The sequence below is a fragment of the Hakea prostrata genome, chromosome 4 (assembly GCF_041222555.1).
Source record: "Hakea prostrata isolate BN-2017 chromosome 4, UWA_Hpros_2, whole genome shotgun sequence".
Classification (NCBI taxonomy): domain Eukaryota; kingdom Viridiplantae; phylum Streptophyta; class Magnoliopsida; order Proteales; family Proteaceae; genus Hakea; species Hakea prostrata.
The window spans coordinates 5,771,521-5,791,783 of NC_142603.1; the positions used below are offsets into that span (position 1 = coordinate 5,771,521).

Consider the following 20,263-nt stretch of genomic DNA (forward strand, 5'->3'; position numbering starts at 1 on the left):
TCGAAACGAAAATCTTTAAATATTGTCAGAAAATCGTCAATTTTCCGGCGAATCAGTTAAAATAGCCGGAAAATCTAGGCGAATCAAACGAAAATGGTTGAAGGAGAAGAAGAAAAAGAAAAAAAGAAAAGAGAAGTAGTAGCAGCGGAAGAGGAAAAAACAGAAAAGAAAAAAAGATCTGGATGAACCCCTGTTGATAGAATCGATGTTGCTTAAATTGCTACTTTTGCTCTTGCTCTTACCAATGGATTGCTTGGCGCTTGAAGTCGAAGGAGATTTGGGATAATCCTGTAACGGAGACATGGAGGAAGAACATTTGGAAAGTCGTGAACTTCTAGAACTGTGAGTGGGTTCTATTGCTGCATCAGTCATCTTTGAACATCTACCCATACAAAAATAGAGGAACAGTGAAAATTCAATTTGAAGGTGGTGGAATTGGGTTTTAGGTTTGGAGAAACGTTGCTAACGGAGTTTGTTACTAGTGCCCAACAAATCACGGTATCAACATTCCCATGTGGTATCCAATAATGAAGAACATGTGCATGCATAGGCCAAGTATTCCATAATCAAATTTTGATCAGGTTTATGAGCGCAAGATTCTGTTAATATTTTCTTGATGTGCTCCAAGTATTCCATGAATTGTGCAAGAGATTCTACTCTTTTTTCTTGATATGTTTTTCTTAACTTTTAACTCAAGCCCATAAGTAGGGAGTGCATGAGCTGCCAAAGGGTGAGAGGAATCTTATGCCTGCAATACCACAGAATATAATGCTATAGCCTTCATGGTAGAATTATCTGCCCAAGCTTTCTCCGGCCAAGTTTGGCTTGTGGCAATAAAACTTTCATTTGCAAGGTAAAACTTACTGTTTCATTATGTAAACTTAATCTCTAGTACATCATCGTAACATCGAAAAGCAATGCACAGGATGTCTAGGTGAACAATTAATGGAAGAAAAAAAACTAATGAGTACATGAAATCAACCATTCTTTTTTCTTTTTTCCTTTTTCCTTTTTATTTTTTTTTTTTTTTTTTGAGGCCATTGGATTGTATTTTTCGTGGAAGCGAGTTGTTACAACAAAGATTGTTTATTTTTATTTTTTAGGTAAAAGTTTAGTTATATTAATCATAAGAAGAAGAAGAAGAAGAAAAATACAACCACATTACATCTATTTAGTCTTTAAAAAAAAATCACATGTATCTACATCCTCATCTGAAACTTACAACATAATCAGAAAAAAAATGCAGTCAACACGTTGCATCAATTTATATCTCATGTATAACCATGGAACATTATTTTGCCGACCAGCAAAACAAAAAACTGATCGAAACGAAAATCTTTAAATATTGTCGGAAAATCGACGATTTTCCAGCAAATCAGTTAAAATAGCCGAAAAATCGAGGCGAATCAAACAAAAATGGTTGAAGGAGAAGAAGAAGAAAGAAAGAGAAAGAAAAGAGAAGTATTAGCAGCGGAAGAGGAAAAAACAGAAAAGAAAAAAAGATCTAGATGAACCCCTGTTGATAGAATCGGTGCTGCCTAAATTGTTGCTTTTGCTCTTGCTCTTGCTCCTGCCGATGGATTGCTCGGCGCTTGAAGTCGAAGGAGATATGGGATAGTCCTATAATCGAGACATGGTGGAGGAACATTTGGAAAGTCTTGAACTTCTAGAATTGCAAGTGGGCTCTACTACTACATCAGTCGTCTTTGAACATCTACCCATACAGAAAACAGATGAACAGAGAGAATTCAATTTGAAGGTGGTGGAATTGAGTTTTTGGTTTGGAGAAACGTTGCTAACGGAGTTTGTTGGTGGATTTGGCATAGGAGTGACGTTGCTTTGCTAAACCCAGATTGGGATTGAACGAACGGAGCAAAGTGATTGATTATTCGAGCGATGGGCTATATAGCAGAGGTGGGTTTGCTCACATCAGATCGATTGCTCTGGCGATGAGTTATATATGCCTATATAGCATAGTTGAGTCCGATTACGGCTATTGATTTGGGTTTGACATTGCAAGGTTGCAAGTGCTACTACGGCGTCGGCGAAAATCTCGCCGACCAGGTGAACCTAGCGAGATTTCTTTCCTTGCGTATAACCCCTACTAATCATGTTTATATAGGACTAGATGATTGCCCCTTTGCATCAGATTTAGTTAAAAAAAATTACAAATTTTATCAAAAAAAAAAATTTCTTTCTCGTGAAATTGTTTTATTATTATGGAGTCATAGGATAAATTTGGAAATAACCTCCTATATCGTTGACCACATTTGACTAATCGTCTTAATATATGACATAGAAACGTGAAGAAAATATAAACTCTATTGTTCAGGATAGAAAAACCCGGATTCATGCCATGTTCCCATCTTTTTCTGAAGTGTGTATGCATGTTGTTTTCTTTTGGAATTTTGTTTGATTATTCTCTTGCTAAAAGATTTTTTTTTTTTAATTGTAATGGGTCAACATTGATCTTAAATCATTAAGCTTTCGACTTACCTCTCTACTGTCCCTCCTCCCCCCCCCCCCCTCCCTCTCTCTATTTTAATGTAATATCTATTTATTTTAATATAGATAAATTAATAGAGATAAATCAAAGAGGTTTTTTTTTTTAATATATTTTGTCCACCTAGTTAGGCTCAAACTCCTTTACCAAAAACGAAAAAAAAAAAAGTCACAAATTCTTGTTTATCTACTGAAGTAGTTAATATCATATGTTGTCCATTCTGGTGAACTTGAAATATTACAAATTACCCTTAACTTTGAGATTTAAATGACAGTTTTGTCCTTGGACAAAGGAAAATATAAGAAATTTCAAACAATTTTATATATATTCTTTAATCTCAAACAATTTTCCTTATAATCGATTATTAGAAATTTTGTTTTTTTTCTCTTTTTCCAAATGATAAAATCCAACATTATCGAAAATTAAGAAAGAGATTTTTCATGAAAATAAGAGTGCACTATGATATACATACAACAACTTAAATATCTATGACTCAAATGAATAAGGTTCTTTATTTATATTAGATTCACTTTCTTTACAGCAATGGTTTGTTTAATGGGATGATTTATTTAAAAGAAGCAAGAACCTTGCAGCAGAAAGATCCTCTCTTAAAACTGAAACCTGGTCTTCCATTGATGTGGCTGAAAATACTGAATCAGCTTTCAATGAATTCATTTTTTTTTTTGGTAAACCGCTTTCAATGAATTCATGGTTGCTAAAGAAAGGAAGGGAAAACACATTGCGGATGGGTTGGAGAGAAAGAAAGATAATAGTGTAGCTTATCAAGGATGGAATCCTCTTAAGGATTGCTAAAAGCTGAATTATGATGCAGTTAGGTGTTGATACGGAATCTTGCTCGTCCTTCCCTGTCAAGAACCTGCAAGATACGAGCTCGACCTTGGAGGGTCGAGGTACGTCTCCGACAAACAAGTCAGTACCAATAATATGATCTCAACTACTCAATAGAGAATTCAAGTAATTGATCACAAGAAGTATGATTACCTGCCCTCTAGTGTTTACCATAGGTCTTTATATAGTGTATGGTGATAGAGTTATATTCGAAATAACCCTGCTTTGAGTTATTGTAGGAGAGTAACTCTTTAGAAGAGTCCTTTTACCTAACTAACTCTCTTCTCCAGTTGTTGGGTGGTAGGAGTCTACCTTCATGAGACCATCTCATACTGCTATTCGGATGGATTTATTAGTGTGGTCGGTCCTACCATGAACCTCATGGTCGGACCCTATTGGGTTGCGAACCTGGTCGGATCGTGCAACCGCCGGTTCAGACCGGGGATATAGAATGACCATTTTAGTCATTAACACTAGGATTAGGGATTCAAGCTCATGAGGCATCGAGTTACTTGTAAGAAATTTCAAAGGATAATCTGTCTCGGCATTCTTGTGTTGTGTCTCTTGTGCTTTGGCCCTCAGTGTTGAAGCCTGAGCTATTTGGTCAGGATTTCTTCAAGCCACTAGGATTGAAGTGAAGAATTTAATTGTGGAATAAGATTGTCTAAGAGTTAATCAAGCATATGCTTTCTATTTTTCCATATTTTGAAATTGAACCTGATGAGTCTATATCAGCTTTACTGACTAGGAGCACAGGCCGATATTTTTTAACCACAAAAATAAAAATAAGACACAAAGTAGATCCTACTTTTAAAAATTTTCTTATAATTTTTCTCAATATCATATTTTTATGGTTAAAAAATGTGTCAATTAGGAGATATTCATGTGATTTTTTCTATATCCCTAAATATGCCAATACTGTGACATGGCAATAGAACTTCTAATAGTGTAAGTCTTCTACCAATCTTGAGCTCAACTAATTGTGTAATATTGATGCCAATGCTAATAAAAACTCTCCAATTCAATAAGATCTTTTACTACCAAAAACAGAAGCAAGTTCCTTGCGCCAGTGCTCTTCCTCTGTCATTGACCTAATTGCCTTCTATCCATTTTGAACCATTGCGTTTATAAAAAGAAACCAAAAAATTGAAACGTTCGTGGATGAGAATTTCCTCATCAGCTAAAACAGAATAAGTGGACTTAGGCTGAGTTTGTTTGCTAGGAATAAAAGTTGGGTGGGAAAAAAAGGGGTGGAAAAATTCTTGAAAACAGTGTAGATTTTTTACTTTTCCTTTAAATCCCAAAATGGTAAATTGTTTGGTTGCTTGGGGTGGGAAAGTGGGAGATTCAAGAAAACTTGTCTACTAATGTGACAGCCCAACTTTCCCATCCCATACCATTTTAAAATTTCACATATTTGGTGGGACTTTGAGGGAAAGTTAGGAAAAGTAAAAAGTGGAACCCACCCCATCACTTTTTCACAAAACCCTTTTCTTTCCTTCTCCCTCACCCCACTACACATGGGACCCACATGTTTATTTTTCCCTCCCCTTTTTCCCTATTCCACCTTTACAAAATAACGCAGCTTTAATGATTACAACGTGGACTCCACCATGATGAAGTCTTGGACCGTTGGATTTGAATTAAATTTTAATAAATATAAATATTAGACATTGTTGAAATTTCGATCTCAGCCAGTCCATTTCGATTTTCATCACCTTTAAAATAAACAGTTAACACAGCATTCAAGTTCGACGCGTTGAACTTGGCGTGCATTTTCAGGTTTTCTCTCACTCCAACAGTAGTGGTGGTGGTGGTTGAAAACTTTCTAATTGATAAAGAAGAAAGAGAGGAAACTTTTCAATGCCTCGAAGTTGATGAGCGAACGCTACCTATTCTTCCTTTTTATACTCGATTGTCTTCTTCTGCTCCTAGATTTCATGCTTTCGTGGGTCGGTGCAAACTTGTTACTTTTGTTTTATAAACAGAAAAGAGTAAAAATTTCAACTACCAACATTTGAATGCCAAACCAACTAAGGTTAAGAAATGATTTTAAGATCTCTTTTCCCCCGCCCAACAAAGGGTTTGGAGTTTTCTAACTTTCTGACAGATCTACTGAGGGAACAAGTCATGAAAAATTACAGAACAGGCTTGATCATAAATGTCACACTTGTTTGTGATAAGTGATTTAAGTTTCAATTACTGCACTCTTCTTTATAAAGGATTGAATACTAAAATGAGTTGTGTCGGTTGAAATAGAAAATGGCAATGAAATGTTTGACCATTGAAATTTTTGTTACTGAAAATAAAAAAGCATAATCCCACCTGAACAGGATCAACCCACCCTTTGAAGTAAACTTTCAGATTTACATGCTATGTTTTAAGTGCCACAACCATGGTTCGAAGTCTCGGCGTTTAAAATCGTCATGTTGGAGTAGGGCGATAAGACACCCCTCTTCGATACAAGGTCAACAAGAAATTGACGATATGTCGTCGCTACATCGCCAATGTAGCTAATATGTCGCCGTTACATCGCCAATGTAGCTAATATGTCGCCGTTATGTAGCCAATATCGCTTCTCTCTCCTGTTTGTTGTATTTTAACTCTAGTTTGTTCTGATCTTCAATGTGTAAGAGTACATCTTGCTTTGTTATTGCCGATTAGTATATTATTTGTATCGATCAAGCGGGATTTCATACAAATCCATGAGGTTTGCAGACTTCCAGTTTTGCCAGAATACAACTAAACATATGTCGATTAAGAACATTAGTTTATATGATGTTTTAGGTCAAAATAACACTCCAAATGTATTTATTGAGTTCAATTAGGTTACATAACAAAATTTAAACTAAAATGATCTCAAATACCTTTTGAAACTAATAGTCCGATTTTTCGTCGACACTCCTCCAAATGTCGCTCGACATATCACAATATGTTGCTATGTCGATGGTGTAACCTACCATTGACATTGCCACACAGTTGGCCACAACACCTTGCAATGAGTTTTGAGGTCATACTAATGTAGGGCTTAGTCAATGTTGTTCATGATCTTATTGTTTGGCACGGTAGCATACGCGTCAAATAGCCTAGGCGGACCGGTTTTCCAGTGAATACCGGTCTGATATAGTGATTTGAACCGTAACTCGGTAAGTTAAATCCGGTTTGCCGCTTATTAAGGAGATCCAAAATATCTTCAAGAAGATGACAGTTGTGGGACAGTTGGGCCTGATGAAGCCCCTCCTCTCGTCCACCAGGTCCACCCTCAGGCCCACCCTTCTTTCAAGGGAAGTTCTCCATAAATATCTAAAGACGAACATACACAAACATTAGAAAATTCAAAGCTGAAATTCTAATGTTGCAAACAGATCAGCACCGTTGGATTAGAATAAATTACTCTTATTGGTTGAACCATAACTTCATTGCCATTCAACAAAATGCCACGTATAGAACAAGTTCAGGTTCCAATCTTAACCCAAGAGATGTCTTCTTGGGTCATCCAAAGCAAGAATCTTAGAAGAAGACAACCTAGAATTTCCTTCCATTGAGGGGAAACTGGAAAGGCTAGGTAGGAGGTTTTAATGAATAACTTTTTCAAATTCTTTCAATACAATTCACTTCATTTCGTCTTCATCTGATGAAGTCACCATTAACTGGTCCCCTTGGCTGCATGAACCACAATACACTTTAATGAAATGGATGCAACATAGCCAGATGATCCAAATCTCATTTCCTAATCCTAAATATATATTAAGATGTTTTTTTATGTATAAATAGACTATTAAATGAATAGGGAAATGTTAGGTACAAGACCTAGTGGAAAACAAAATGTTTGAGAGGCTCTTTCCATATAAATATAAAATGTTTGTTAAGTCTTCGTCTCTAGATCTTCAGTCCATCTACTTTTTTCATATTCCGTCATTACACATTAAGATGGAGCTTACTTTTGATTTTTCTTCGCAAAATTCATAGATAAGTTCTTATTTTCAATGTGTGATGAAGAAGTATGAGAAATATCACAAACTTCTACCTAAACTAATAGAGGATCGAACTCTTTATCTATTATAAAGGAGGATCAATACAACAAAAAATTTTACATTTAAATGATAATCTTATCTTTACCCATAACCTTAAATAAATTATATTTTTAAATAAGAATATTAAATTATGCCTTTGTGTTCTCATCTCTTCCGTATTTTATCATACAATTGGTGAACTAAGTCTCATTGTATTTAAACAAGGCCTTAGTGGAATTTAACATCTATTCATCTTGAGAGGACATGTTTGTTTCAATCATATGGAAAAAGATGATAATCAAGCTATAGATTGGTTCGCTGGGAAATTCCTAGTCTTTCATTCAGAAACTTCTGCCGAAATTGAAAAAATATTTTCCGTGTTGATTTTCAAGCTAGCTAATTTTTTTTCTTATTCTTTTGGGTGTTTTTCTCTTGAATAAGACATTGCTTAGCTAGGGAAGGTCTCGGTGAATGTTTGCATTTTTATTTTTTTCTTAAATTTTTATTAAATTTTATCCAATTTTTACAATCTTTTTAATATCAATTCAAATCAATTGAAGATTCCAAAACAAGAAAGGAAAAGAAAGAAAAAAAAAGCAGCTTTGACCCTAACCTGATTTTCCCCTCTTTTGATTGACTAAACAGTTAATGAGGTATGAACTTAAAGATAAAGATTTCTTGGTGGAAAATATATTTAATATTAGTTATTCTAAAATTAAAAAGAAAACAAATGATTTTTATTTTTTCAATTAATTTCTAACCATAGGTGAGTACCTGCATTTTGTTTTCACACGCAGAGAGAGAATCCAGAGGCGCCCACTGACCCACATGTCAGCTGTCACCAGCTCCATTTTTTCATTCCCTTCAACCATCCAAAGCTCTAGGTTTTTTCCTCTGCTTTATAAACCCCCTTTGTCCCAATTCCAAACCTCACCACCATCACCACCACCACCTCCGTCGCCGGCGTTTCTCAAAATGACGGCGACCGCCACCCATCTTCTTCTTATTGTCTTATCGCTCCACCTATCATGTTGCCTCCAAATCGGTGCAGCTCCTCCCCCAACCTCTGAAGCCTTAAACGCCGAACAGCCGGAGTACTTCAACCCAAAAGTGGGTAACCCCTCATCAGTCATCAGCAAACAACAGGTCGGCGTTCAAAGCTCCGTCGACGTTCGTTACCATATGGGTCCTGTTCTTTCTTCCTCAATCAACGTCAACATCATCTGGTACGGTGTCTGGACACTTCCCCAGAAGCAAGTTCTCAAGGATTTCATCCTCTCCCTCTCCGCCTCCCACCGTGCAGCTCCATTTCCCTCTGTATCCGATTGGTGGAGCACCGCCACCCTCTATAACGATCAATCCGGCGCCAACGTCTCTCGCTCCATCATCATCACCCACGAATTCGACGACAATCGTTACTCCCAGAGTAAACATCTCACACGGATCTCAATGAACCATGTCATCGCTAATGCAATTAAAGCCGCACCCAACAGGGTCGATGACAAGAACGCGATCTTTTTAATTTTCAGTTCAGACGATGTCACCGTTCAGGACTTTTGTCGAGCAGTTTGTGGGTTTCATTATTTCACCTTCCGTTCCATTGTGGGTCACACTGTGCCATACGCGTGGATCGGAAACTCAGGCAAACAGTGTCCTGATCAATGTGCATACCCATTTGCAGTGCCTGCTTACATGAATGGTGGAGGGCCGGGAAAGCTGTTGCCACCGAATGGTAATGTTGGTTTAGATGGAATGGTGAACATAATAGGGCATGAATTGGCAGAAATGTCTACTAATCCTCTGATCAATGCTTGGTATGAAGGAGATGATCCAACTGCACCTACAGAGATCGCTGATTTGTGTCAGGGATTGTATGGAACTGGTGCAGGAAGTGGGTATATTGGTCAAGTCATGAAGGATAGAAGAGGAACCACATATAACCTCTATGGAAGGGGAAGGAGAAAGTTTATGGTTCAGTGGATATTTAATCCCATTTTGAAAACGTGTACAGGGCCTCATGTTAAGCATTGAAAGCTAAAAAGGGTTGATCAAGAACACAGTTAATCTCCATTTTTTGTTCCCCCCTTTTGTTTCCTTGTTTAGGCATCTCCTCCTGCACTTGTATATCTGAAGCTCAGAGAGTTAGGGGTTGCTTGAAGGAGGAAGAAAGCAGAGAAGGATGGATTCTTGGGAATTATTTATTTTTTTCCCAGATGGTGATTTATTTTATTTTGTTTTATTTATTTAATCTGATGTAAATGAAAAAGCAAACTGGTTTGATTTTCCTATTTTTCATTAGATTTTTCTCTCGTTTTTTCTACTTCAATTTGAGATTGGAGATTAATATATATAGCTCAAGGAGGGTTGAATCTATTACTTTTTCATTAAGAGATTGTTATTCATACTTCAAGAGGATTACTATATCTTGTTGTATTTTTTTTTTTAATGTTATACAAGAAAGACTTTCTAGTCTGAATCACTTTCCTGTTGAATAGTACATTATGTTTTTTGAAGTTTTTTCACCGGCATTGTGGGTATAGTATTGAAAATATAATCTAGATGTGAAATTTTCAATAAATTTTATTTAGACTCCATTTTTATTGTGTGATGAAATAGCATTAAAAAATAATATTTGCTCCCTCAACAATAAGATGATCCGATGTACCACAATTTTCTAAGCTGACATAATTAATTTTATAGGATGAGTAAGTACTTAAACCATTTGGCCTTCTATTTTTAAGAGAAATGAAGTGTTGTTTCATAAAAACAAAAAAACGTTTTAAAATTTTCATGGAAAAAAAATCCTCCCTTGTATACATATCTCTTTGCTATAAAACAGACTACTTATATACTAAATTAAAAATTGTGATTAAAATTTAATTTTAAATGAAAATTTTTTTAATATATATATATATATATATATATATTTAATTTTTAAGGTTTCTTAGTTACGTGTTTCGCATACAAGTGTAAATGGCGTGCACAGTTGAGCAAAAAATGTTTTTCTAATTTTTCATGCGGCAAAAAATAGAATCTGTCGTTCACTTTACACAAGACAAGTTTCATTTCCATTTTTCCACGTGGCAAAAGAGTAGAATTTGTCCACATCTAGAACAACTTGGACATCTGTTTCTTTGATTCCTAAAGTCATTCTCTTTGTCTTTCTTCATGTGACTGATTAGTTAACTCTGCAGGTACGTATTTGGTGTTCACAGGTTTGCTGGAGAAGATCATCAAAATGGTGTGAACGGTTGTTGTTGAAATTGAGGGTCACTAGTTTTCTGGATTTTTACCTTCCAGAGTAGTTAGTACTTAGTAGTTACCATCACGAATTATGATAATTAATCTCTTAAATGCCATTTAACAGTAAACATTCACTAACGGTAATTTTAATTGTGAAATAATAAAATACTAAGCATCACAATCTAACTCTTCTACTTTGTGGATGATAATGAGTTAACACATGAATATCATAAATGATGTTTTCCACCTCTAATGGGTTTGATGGGCTGTTGGCATAGACTAAGTTGACGAGTCTAGATCCTCGGGGAGTAGTTTGTGCTTTTCAGACAGTTATCGACCACAAATTATAGGGAGCCCACAGGATATTGGTGATGCGGACTATTTTTTATAATTTTTTTATTTTTTTACTTGTGGGTCGAAGAAAAATGATCCACACTCTAAGTTGACCAGTCCCAAACTATCCGCATGCACATGAATTCTGGTTCCTAACCCACGTCAATGCGTACTCTTGGTTTTTGTGCCATACATGTTCCATGGAAATTAGTCCAAGGGCTCTACTTGGGTGCTCTGCATTTAGCTTACGGTCAAGATCAAAAATTATGGTTGGAACAAGAATTTGGTCATTCTTAAACTTTACTAAAAGCATGTGTAATATTATAATAAAAAGCTCCTTCATAAAAAATAGAAAATAAAATATAAAAAGAATAAGAAAGAAGATAAACCATTGTTCATGTGAAGTCAATTATTAAGTAAAAATACCAATATCACTAAATCATTCCAACCAAACCTGAATATAATAAATTGGCTAAGCATTTTAAAAAAAAAAAAAGTTCAACTTACATTATTAGGACTAAAAAGAACAGTTCCTATTTGACTTTAGACATACAGTGAAAGGTACTAAACTACTAATTCATGCTACGAGTTTATCATCTACTTTGGGTGGTTGGTTGACGTGAACCCAACACACCATTATAAAGAACTCGGTTGGGCCGAGCAAACAATACTGAATATTGAAAAGACTGGAACCTGAGATTCCGAGAAGATGAAGATGGATCATCGCCGACTATTAGGTCGGCCCCAAAACTCCACTATCGAATATCGATCGTGTTTTATCTGATTCGCAGAAAAAGTCTCAAAACTCTCAACTACTATTACATAATTAGAAAGTTTTTTTAAGGCAAAAATGCTTTAATAACGAAATTGCTTCAGTCATTTACGGTCAAGCGAAATTATGGACCGTCTGTTTCGAAATTTCGATGTCAAGAATTAAAATAATCCCAAATTTTCAATCTCGACTATTGAATTTCAATAGTGGAGATCGAAATCTCGACCAAGATCTTGATTCGCAGAACTGCATGACGGTCCTACACATTTAATGGCAAGACTGAAGCAAAGTCTCTCTTATAGCGAAATTGCTTCAATCCCACGCATTAACGTCATGCAGAATTTTGGATCGTCGGATCCAAAATTCTAGTCAAAATTTTGATATCGGTCATTAAATATTGATAGTCGAAATCAAAATCTTGACCAAAACTTTAATCCGATGGCTCAAATTATTTTGCGCAACAGTCCTGTACATTTAATGAACATAAATGAAACAAAGTCCCCAAAGGACGAAGCCGATTGCAAGTGACACGTACACCACTCAACTGGTTAACTTTACATGCGAGATCCCACATCCGTTGACATTGACAAATGATATACGCGTGGCAGCAATTTCTTGTGAACTCAAGACTGTTCGAAGGGAAAAAGTAAAAAGGAATCACTAAAAGAGAGATTTATTTTTTCCCTCGAAACAACCGAAAATACTTAAACAAAAGAAAAAATAAAAATTCTATATATACCTTCGTAAAAGAAAAGGTGAATGATAAGTAGATTAGACGGTTAAAGAGGATAACTATCAATTCAAAGGGTTGAGCCAGTTGTCAAGAGACCAACAGTTCATAATAAGAGGTTAAGAAGTTTTAATCCTCTTAGAATCAGAGATGTTCCATCATATATTTAAATTATAATAAGCTTTTAATTAGTAAGGTCATTTGAAGTTTATACTAAAAAAGATTTCTAGTTAAGAATGATTTGGAGTTTAGAAGAAATATTTAATACAAAAAGTGCAATTTAATTGAAAAAATTAACAAAAGAGGGTTTGATATTTTAGACAAGTATGGTGCATTGGCCATGAATTCCATCTAGGGAGTCCGTGGTTGTGGGATTCACTAAGGGCCTGTTTGGTTACATGAGTCTGGATTCACAAATGGGAGATTTATACTTGTTTGGTTGTGTGAATCTCTGAATTCATGAAATCTAGAGATTCACCTTTTTACACTAAAAACATGAATCTGTAGATTTATGGATATAAGGTGAACATTTGAACCATGATTCATAAATATTTTTTTAAGATGAATCTATAGATTTCATTCTAAAGATTCAGGCTAACCAAACAGTTAATTTTATGAACCATGACTTCATAGATTTGAAATCTCTAGATTTTTAAAATCTTCAAACTCAAGTAACCAAACAAGCCCTAAAGCAATTTCATTGTAGCACAAACCAAATCAGGACTTGGTTTATCTACTGTTATCACGGAAATTGAAGTTGTCTGAGATACAGTCTAGTTAGCTCACTCGACGAATGCTTCAAAGCTTGTCATCTACTCAGATTGTCAACCAGTGGTGAACGCTTTGAATGACAATCCCAGCTCTCCTGAATCTTGACTAGGCATGTCTTAAGATTGATTAGAGAGATTAATTAGGAACTTTTGTTCATGTTTTTCCTTTATAGACTTTTGATTTATAAGCAAATCGAACAATGTATTTGTGGATTGCATCACTCGATAAGCAAAATATTTTCAGCCAAATCTTCTAAAGACCAATCAAAGACAACTAAATTTAGACCCTAAAAGCATCTGAAATTTCTAAATTCTCAATTAAAATAAACAAAGTTTAAAGCATCGATAGTAAGCATCATATCAGTCAAGTAATTTCAAGAGACATATTGTCTTGTATCATACTGACCAATGTATTATAGTGCAAGGGAACAAAGAGACGTATCGATAGGTATCGTATCGACTATACCAAATATAGATACATATCAGCTAGTATCGTGTCGTATCATTGAATCCTTTAAACCTTGAAAATGATCACCCAAGGCTTCTTTAGCTTCATTTAGGCAAGGCATAATCAGGGATGGCACAAAAGCACCATTATGGTTCATCACTAGTTCGTTTATTACTAAGATGTAGAACTATATATTTATGTTGCCAGTCCAGAAAAGAAACTATATATTAACGTGGTTAAGAAGAGAAGGGGGTGTGGGGGAGGGAATAACTGTTACCATCGCTTACCAATCCTTCCAGTTGAGACTTGAGATAATCTACAGTGGCTCCACATGGCAGGGAAGTAGTTATTTGCATTATGAACACCAGAGTGGGACCCAAGCTTGACATTTGAGAGTGGAATGGTTTCAATGATCCATCAGTAGACCATTCCTCATAAAGCACAAACAACTAAAGTCTAAAAGGAAGGTCAAGGACGGACCTTGCTTCAATCAAGCAGAACACGTTCGGCCGCTGGATTGAAATCTTGACTAAAATTTCAGATTCAACGATCCGAAGTTCGGCTTGACAGTCCTGCACATTAAATGAGCAGGACTGAACAATTTCCATCAAGGAGTAAGGGGGCAAAAATTATGGGTTCTGCTTTTAGAAGACAAACCACTAGATATTTTGGATACCTCGTCTTGTCAACATATGATCTTGATCAAACGCTGACGCGGTTCACGTGACTCTTTTATCATTTTCCACCATCAAGAGGACAGAGACCATAGACTGACCCGCTTGCTTCACCTGCTGTGTTGAATTTCCAACCATAACGCATTAAAATCTCCATATCAAACAGATTGAGAAAGACATACCATTCAAAGAGCTATACAAGGTACAATCCACAGTAAGGAATAATGAAAAATCCTTCAAATCAATATGTATATGTTAATTTATGTAAAAGAACAGAATTAGTGAACCACTGACAGTAATAAGATGAACAAGAAACATAAAGATGTTAATAACGGAATTGCACATCAAAGAAAAGGTAGCATGCCAGTAGAAATTGATGCTCACCGTTCTGCTCTTCCCTTGTCAAGGACTAATCCTTGATCTGATTCATATTGGATCCTGAAGATGTTGTATACAGAATCATCTCTTTCTTTCTTTCATTTCTTTTGGTTGGGGGATGTTTTGGAAATAATGGATTTGTAATTTATGCATCATAAATCATAATAAACATTAATCTTAACAAAGTCCACCAACAGAAGCTCCTACGCAAGGGAAAGAACTCCAGAACATACTAGCAGAGACAAAAACAAGAATTTACAGTTAGCAAGGAGTTCAAAAACATAGGATAAACGATCTCCTCTGCTCCAGTGCAGGGAGGGAATAACGTCTTCAACTACGAATTACTCATATAAAGGCAACAGAACCATATGGTCTCATACAGATCTTGTTTCAGCTGGCTGCTTCTAAGGATTTTATACAAGAAAAACTCAGGAAAGCTCTCAAGCATCCTCCAATACTAGCAACCCTTCACCACCCGTATTATTTCCAGGAATATTATGAGCTCCAAGGTATATTGAAGTTGACTTCTACTATACACTTAGTTTGTCAAAACCATTATATATCTCAAAGTTTTTGGTAGATGAAAAAGTAAGTAGTTAAAAACCAGAAAGGAGGAGACTACAAAGCATGATAATTGATCCGGCCTCTAACCCAGACACCAAAGCAAAAGGTTCACTGAGACGCCAGGTGAGGGTCTCTCTTACTCTCTATATCTCTCTCCTCCTCAGATGAAATGAACTTGCTGCCTTACTCTATATATAAAACCACTTTGCCACACTTCGTTGGTGCACTTCTCTATGATGCTTGCTCAAAGAACTCTCTCCTTTTGAGGAAATCGATTCTCAGAATATTTTTTGGGACAGCAACCTGAAACAGAGGACCAAGAAGAAGTCAATATCCACGACTAAAAATGTGGATACATTATACCATAATATTACATATCACCTAGATAACATATAAACCACAAGTTGTTGGCTATGTTGGTACCAGTCATTTCAATATGATCGATACACTGTATGCTTATGACATCAGCATCTTATAAAATCCTAAAAGATTGTACGGACATGCTATTACAATATTAAGTGACATTAACATCTAAAGAAAAGCCTTGAAAATATTAAAGGAACATTTCAATTATAATACCAGGAGATCCATCTCCCCCCCCACATGCACACTCGTACTAAAGAAGTACATTACAAAGAACAAGATTGGCTCTTGCACAGACATACTATAGGTTGCATAGCCAGGTTTATGCTTGTTTTATATTTTTACATACAAGAATAAGATTTGTTTACAAGATTGATAAAATTGTCACATTATGCATTTTTTTTTTAAATTCTTGAAAAGTGTGTTACACTTCTTTTTTTAATATGCATGTAGAGCATAACCATATGCATTCAATCTTCACTAGTTCTAGTAATTTTAGCATTGGAAGAAACATCCCTGCATATCTACGTGATTTGCATTCTGTTCCTTCAAATTTTCACAATGAAACCAACCTTTCCTCCCATCCATTTCTTTCCATACATTGCCTGCTAAACGTGCTTTACTGGACACTTGCACCAATATTGGGACAAAAACAATAGATATCAAGCTAAGTACCACCAATGAAGCAATATGAGAGCAACAATGTTTCACCTTTAAGAAATGAATTAAAACAAATATTATTGCATATCTGCACAGTTTTCATCAGCTTGTAAAAAATTTCAAAATGAGATCAAGTTTTCCTCCTGTCCATGTCTTTCAATACACAGCCTGCTAAATGTACTTTTATAACACTCATGCCTATACCAGCACACCACCAACATACATCGTGAGATACAATGAGGCAACTACAAAGAAACAATATTTCACTTTTTAAGAAATAAATTTAAATCCAGAAGCATTTGCATTCCATACACAGCCTGCTTATACTTGGGTGACTCTTGTGCCAATACGGTAAACCAATAATACAGAACGCAAGACGGAAACCATCAATGAAGCAATTACAAAGCACCTCAATTTTCAAGAAATGTATTTAAATCCAGAAGCATTTGAAATGCAAACAGAACTAGACATCAGTACTCGTATTAACACAAAATTCACAAGAGTGACTGCCACAGAGTGAAAACCAGAAAGGAAGGAGGTGTCATTTGATTCTCAATGTTAACATTTCAATTTAGTGCTGCTTCCTGAGAAAAAAAAAAGACCCTACCCAATGCACAAGGCTCCTACCACTGTAGGGTCTAAAAATGTATGCAGCCTTACTCCCGCTTTGTGGGAAGGCTGTTACCAGAGACACAAACCCGTGATCACTTGCTCAGAATAGATATGAATCTAGAATATCAGAGATCTTTCCCTGGGATTCTCTTCCCACATCTTTGATTTTGGCCACCATTTATAAAACGAAGACAGTCAATAACACCAGATTTGTTCACAGAGTTTTTATAGTAGTATTATGTATGTAAGAAGAAGAAAAAGAACAACTGCAATAACCAAAAGGAAAACAACATTAAATTTTCTTAACACTGTTTCATATACCTACACTTTAAACAAATGGCATTGCAAACTACAGGAATGGTTTGCCTTCAACCAATTGATATAGAATGGAAGTCAATATGGTAACTGACAGTGACACTTCGGAGTAACCAGAAACAAATGTTACTAGAAAGTCCCATTTGAGAATGCCATTGAATATCAATGAATAAAAAGAGAAAACACCATTATCAGAAATAGAGATAATCGATCCTACCTCATAGATCAACTTCCATCATGGCAGAGATCCTGAAGTAACTGTTGGACTCGAACATAAAGGTTGGATGATTTTATTCTCAATAAAGCATGGGGTGGGTTTAAATTTCTTGCTCTTCGGCATTGGCACACACTTGATTGGCTCCTCCACTTCAGATGGAGTATTCACAGAAAATAATCTCAAATTCCTTGGAACAGATTCACCACTTGGCTCTCCCATTGTTGAGCCACTTGGCTCTCCCATTGTTGAGCCGACTACAGATTCTGAATCTTCTTTAAGATTTTCACGATCCTTAATGGTACAAAGTGTTAAAGATAGCTTTTTCTGTTTGATTCTTCCCCTCTTTCTACCACTAGTACCAATATCCTCAGATATCTGTCCATGATTTTTCTTTGGATAAGTAGCTACTAAGTCTCTAGATGATGGAAACTTACCCATTTCCAGCAAATCAGCACTAATGCTGTCTGAAGGTTTGGACTCCAGACCTCTCTTACCTATTTTACCAGTGTTTCCAACCTTCGGGAATGACCCTCCGGAGTTGACCTCACTTGCCAACTCATGAAGATTTTTATGGCTGCCATTCCTGTGAATCTTACAGGCAGGACCATCGGAACTCTTTGAAATTCTGGGAGAGCTATTCATGGCTCGGTGCAGACTACGTGCCAATTCTTCATCCGTGTTACAATTCTCTACTGGTCGGCGCTTCTTATATAAGAGCTGGACTGGAACATGTTTCTTTGGTTTGCTCTTTCTAATATATCTTTCGTTGCAATATGTCTTTTCAGAAACTGAAGCAACTAGCTCCAGGGCGCTCTTAGCAGCAGCTGCAGCCCTCACTGCCACGGCTGCCTTCTCTTCTGCTGTAGCTCTGGCTGCAGCCGCAACCTTGGCAGCTGCAATAGCTGCTGATCTAGATGCATCCACGATCTCCTCAGCCGAAAGACCAATGCTCTTAGAATCAGAGCTCAGTAAATTCCGAAGATCGGAAGTATAATCGCTCGCCATGGAAGAAAGAGGTGATGAAGGAGAAGGGTAATTACAACTCTGCTTCTTCAGTCCGGCTAGGAGACGCTTCCGTGGAGGCAACCGGACATCGGCATCCAAATGATTGAAATCACAGTAATTAACTTCTTCCATTTCTTCTCCTCCCTCCGGCAGATACAGTAAACGATCCCTTACATGCTGCTGAAAACAACTAAACTATGTTATTGCTAAATCTGAAAGTAATCAGAACCTAGAATCCCAAAACATAAGCAGTAAATTCATCGGCGAGAACGAACTTGACCAAATTAGAATTTCCGAAACAAGCATTTCAAACATACAAGCAAAGGAAACAGCAAAATCAAGCATATATCCAAACATAACCGGATTCAGTCACCATTATCAAACAGCGTAAGCTGTCCTAATTCATCATTTCTTCGATCGCAATTTAAAGAGTACATCATGCAAACAATCAGAATTCCATATCCTATAAGGCTGCAAATTTCTCCTCAGGAATGGAAAAATCCGTAGAAATAATGGAAAAACTACCCAAAAGAGAGGATAATCATCGTAATGAATCCAGTTAACGCAGGCCAATTACGATTTCAATGAACTCAAGATTCACACCATTCATGGATTTTCAACTTCAATTAAGCATGTTATGAAATTGAAATGATAGGAAAATGAAGAGTACCTGAATCCAAAAATGAGTAACAGAGAGATCGTCGACGAATATTAGGGTTTTAATATGACATCAAAATAGACGAATTCCGACAGCGATACCAATTTCGGATTTGAAGGAAAAATCTTACTGCAAAAGAATTTCTGAGATTACACAACACAGCGAGAATCGTATACTACCACCATGAATAATTAATAAAATAACCCCACTTTGCATGCAAACTACAGATATACCCTTATTTCATTATGACTAAAATGCCCTTACTGGCCGTTAGTTCTAAACCTGGTTTATTTGTTGAAGACGATCGTTACCAGCAACACGTGGTACAATTACACGGGATAAAAGATCAAGTTTTTTTTTTTTTTGCCCAAAACAAGATTCCAAGCTGTAGGAGCTTATAAGCTGTAGATATAGTCTGATGGTCATTACCACAAAAAAAAAAAAAGATATAGTCTGATGGCCACTGTTCAAGCAAAAGCTTTTTCTTAGGTTTTACTATCAAATAAAATAAAAGCTTCAATATTGAGTCTATCTAGAGTCTCTGCCCTTAAAGTTGATCCTTGGAATATTTGGAATTCACTAGTAGTTCTCGGGGTTGATGTTTTTTTCCATTCCCAATGAGTTTAAAAATCCATTCTCTCATAAAATCGGGTCGTTGCTTACTCGCATTAAAATTGTCATAATCGCTCTCGATGTCGAGATGAAATCCGTCGGTTCGTCCGCCGCGCCGCGCGCGCCAGCAGTCCCTCATAAAATCTCTTACTATTAAAATTGTCACATCCGCCCAATCGGTATCAAATCCACTCAAATATTCGAGGGAGTGATTCACCATCACAATATCATGTTCAAGTACAAGCACATACCATTTCACGTCATGACAAAATCATGAACAAGAAAATAATCAAATTCAATAATTAATTAATATTAATAATTAAAAATAAAATAAAAGATCTCGAAAGGATCTCAAATAATGCGGAAGCTTAATCAAAACTGATAAATTGTTTGTCTAAAACTGGCAAGTCAAACTAGGAAAGAAAAATGTTTTTAATTATCCTAAGGCTTACATTAAGTATGTGTCCTTAATTAAGTGATAAATACCCAAATATTTCAGTCTCTCTAATGACCTCCGTTTTCCTAAGCATATGGATTAAGCTTC

At 36.1% G+C, this 20,263-nt stretch overlaps 1 protein-coding gene and 1 pseudogene across 3 annotated transcripts; one reads left to right on the top strand and one right to left on the bottom strand.

Annotated features, from left to right (window-relative positions):
• Window positions 1–8,254: 8,254 nt before the first annotated feature.
• Window positions 8,255–9,738, top strand: LOC149017354 (protein EXORDIUM-like 5 pseudogene; annotated as a pseudogene).
• Window positions 9,739–12,495: 2,757 nt separating this feature from the next.
• On the bottom strand, window positions 12,496–19,272 carry LOC149017355 (PHD finger-like protein). Of its 3 annotated transcripts, XR_016172799.1 has the most exons (4): window positions 19,120–19,272; window positions 17,445–18,629; window positions 14,142–15,580; window positions 12,496–14,042 (listed from the first exon to the last, which is right to left on the bottom strand). XR_016172799.1 is itself a non-coding variant. In XM_089151688.1 (3 exons), exon 2 carries the CDS (start codon window positions 18,579–18,581, stop codon window positions 17,463–17,465), a length of 1,119 nt encoding a protein of 372 aa, XP_089007814.1. In that variant the 5' UTR covers window positions 18,582–18,626; window positions 19,120–19,272; the 3' UTR covers window positions 12,496–15,580; window positions 17,445–17,462. The 3 variants fall into 3 exon arrangements, 2 of the variants coding, with proteins under 2 accessions (XP_089007814.1, XP_089007813.1); XM_089151688.1 differs by having other exon boundaries at window positions 12,496–15,580; window positions 17,445–18,626; XM_089151687.1 differs by having other exon boundaries at window positions 12,496–15,580.
• Window positions 19,273–20,263: the final 991 nt, after the last annotated feature.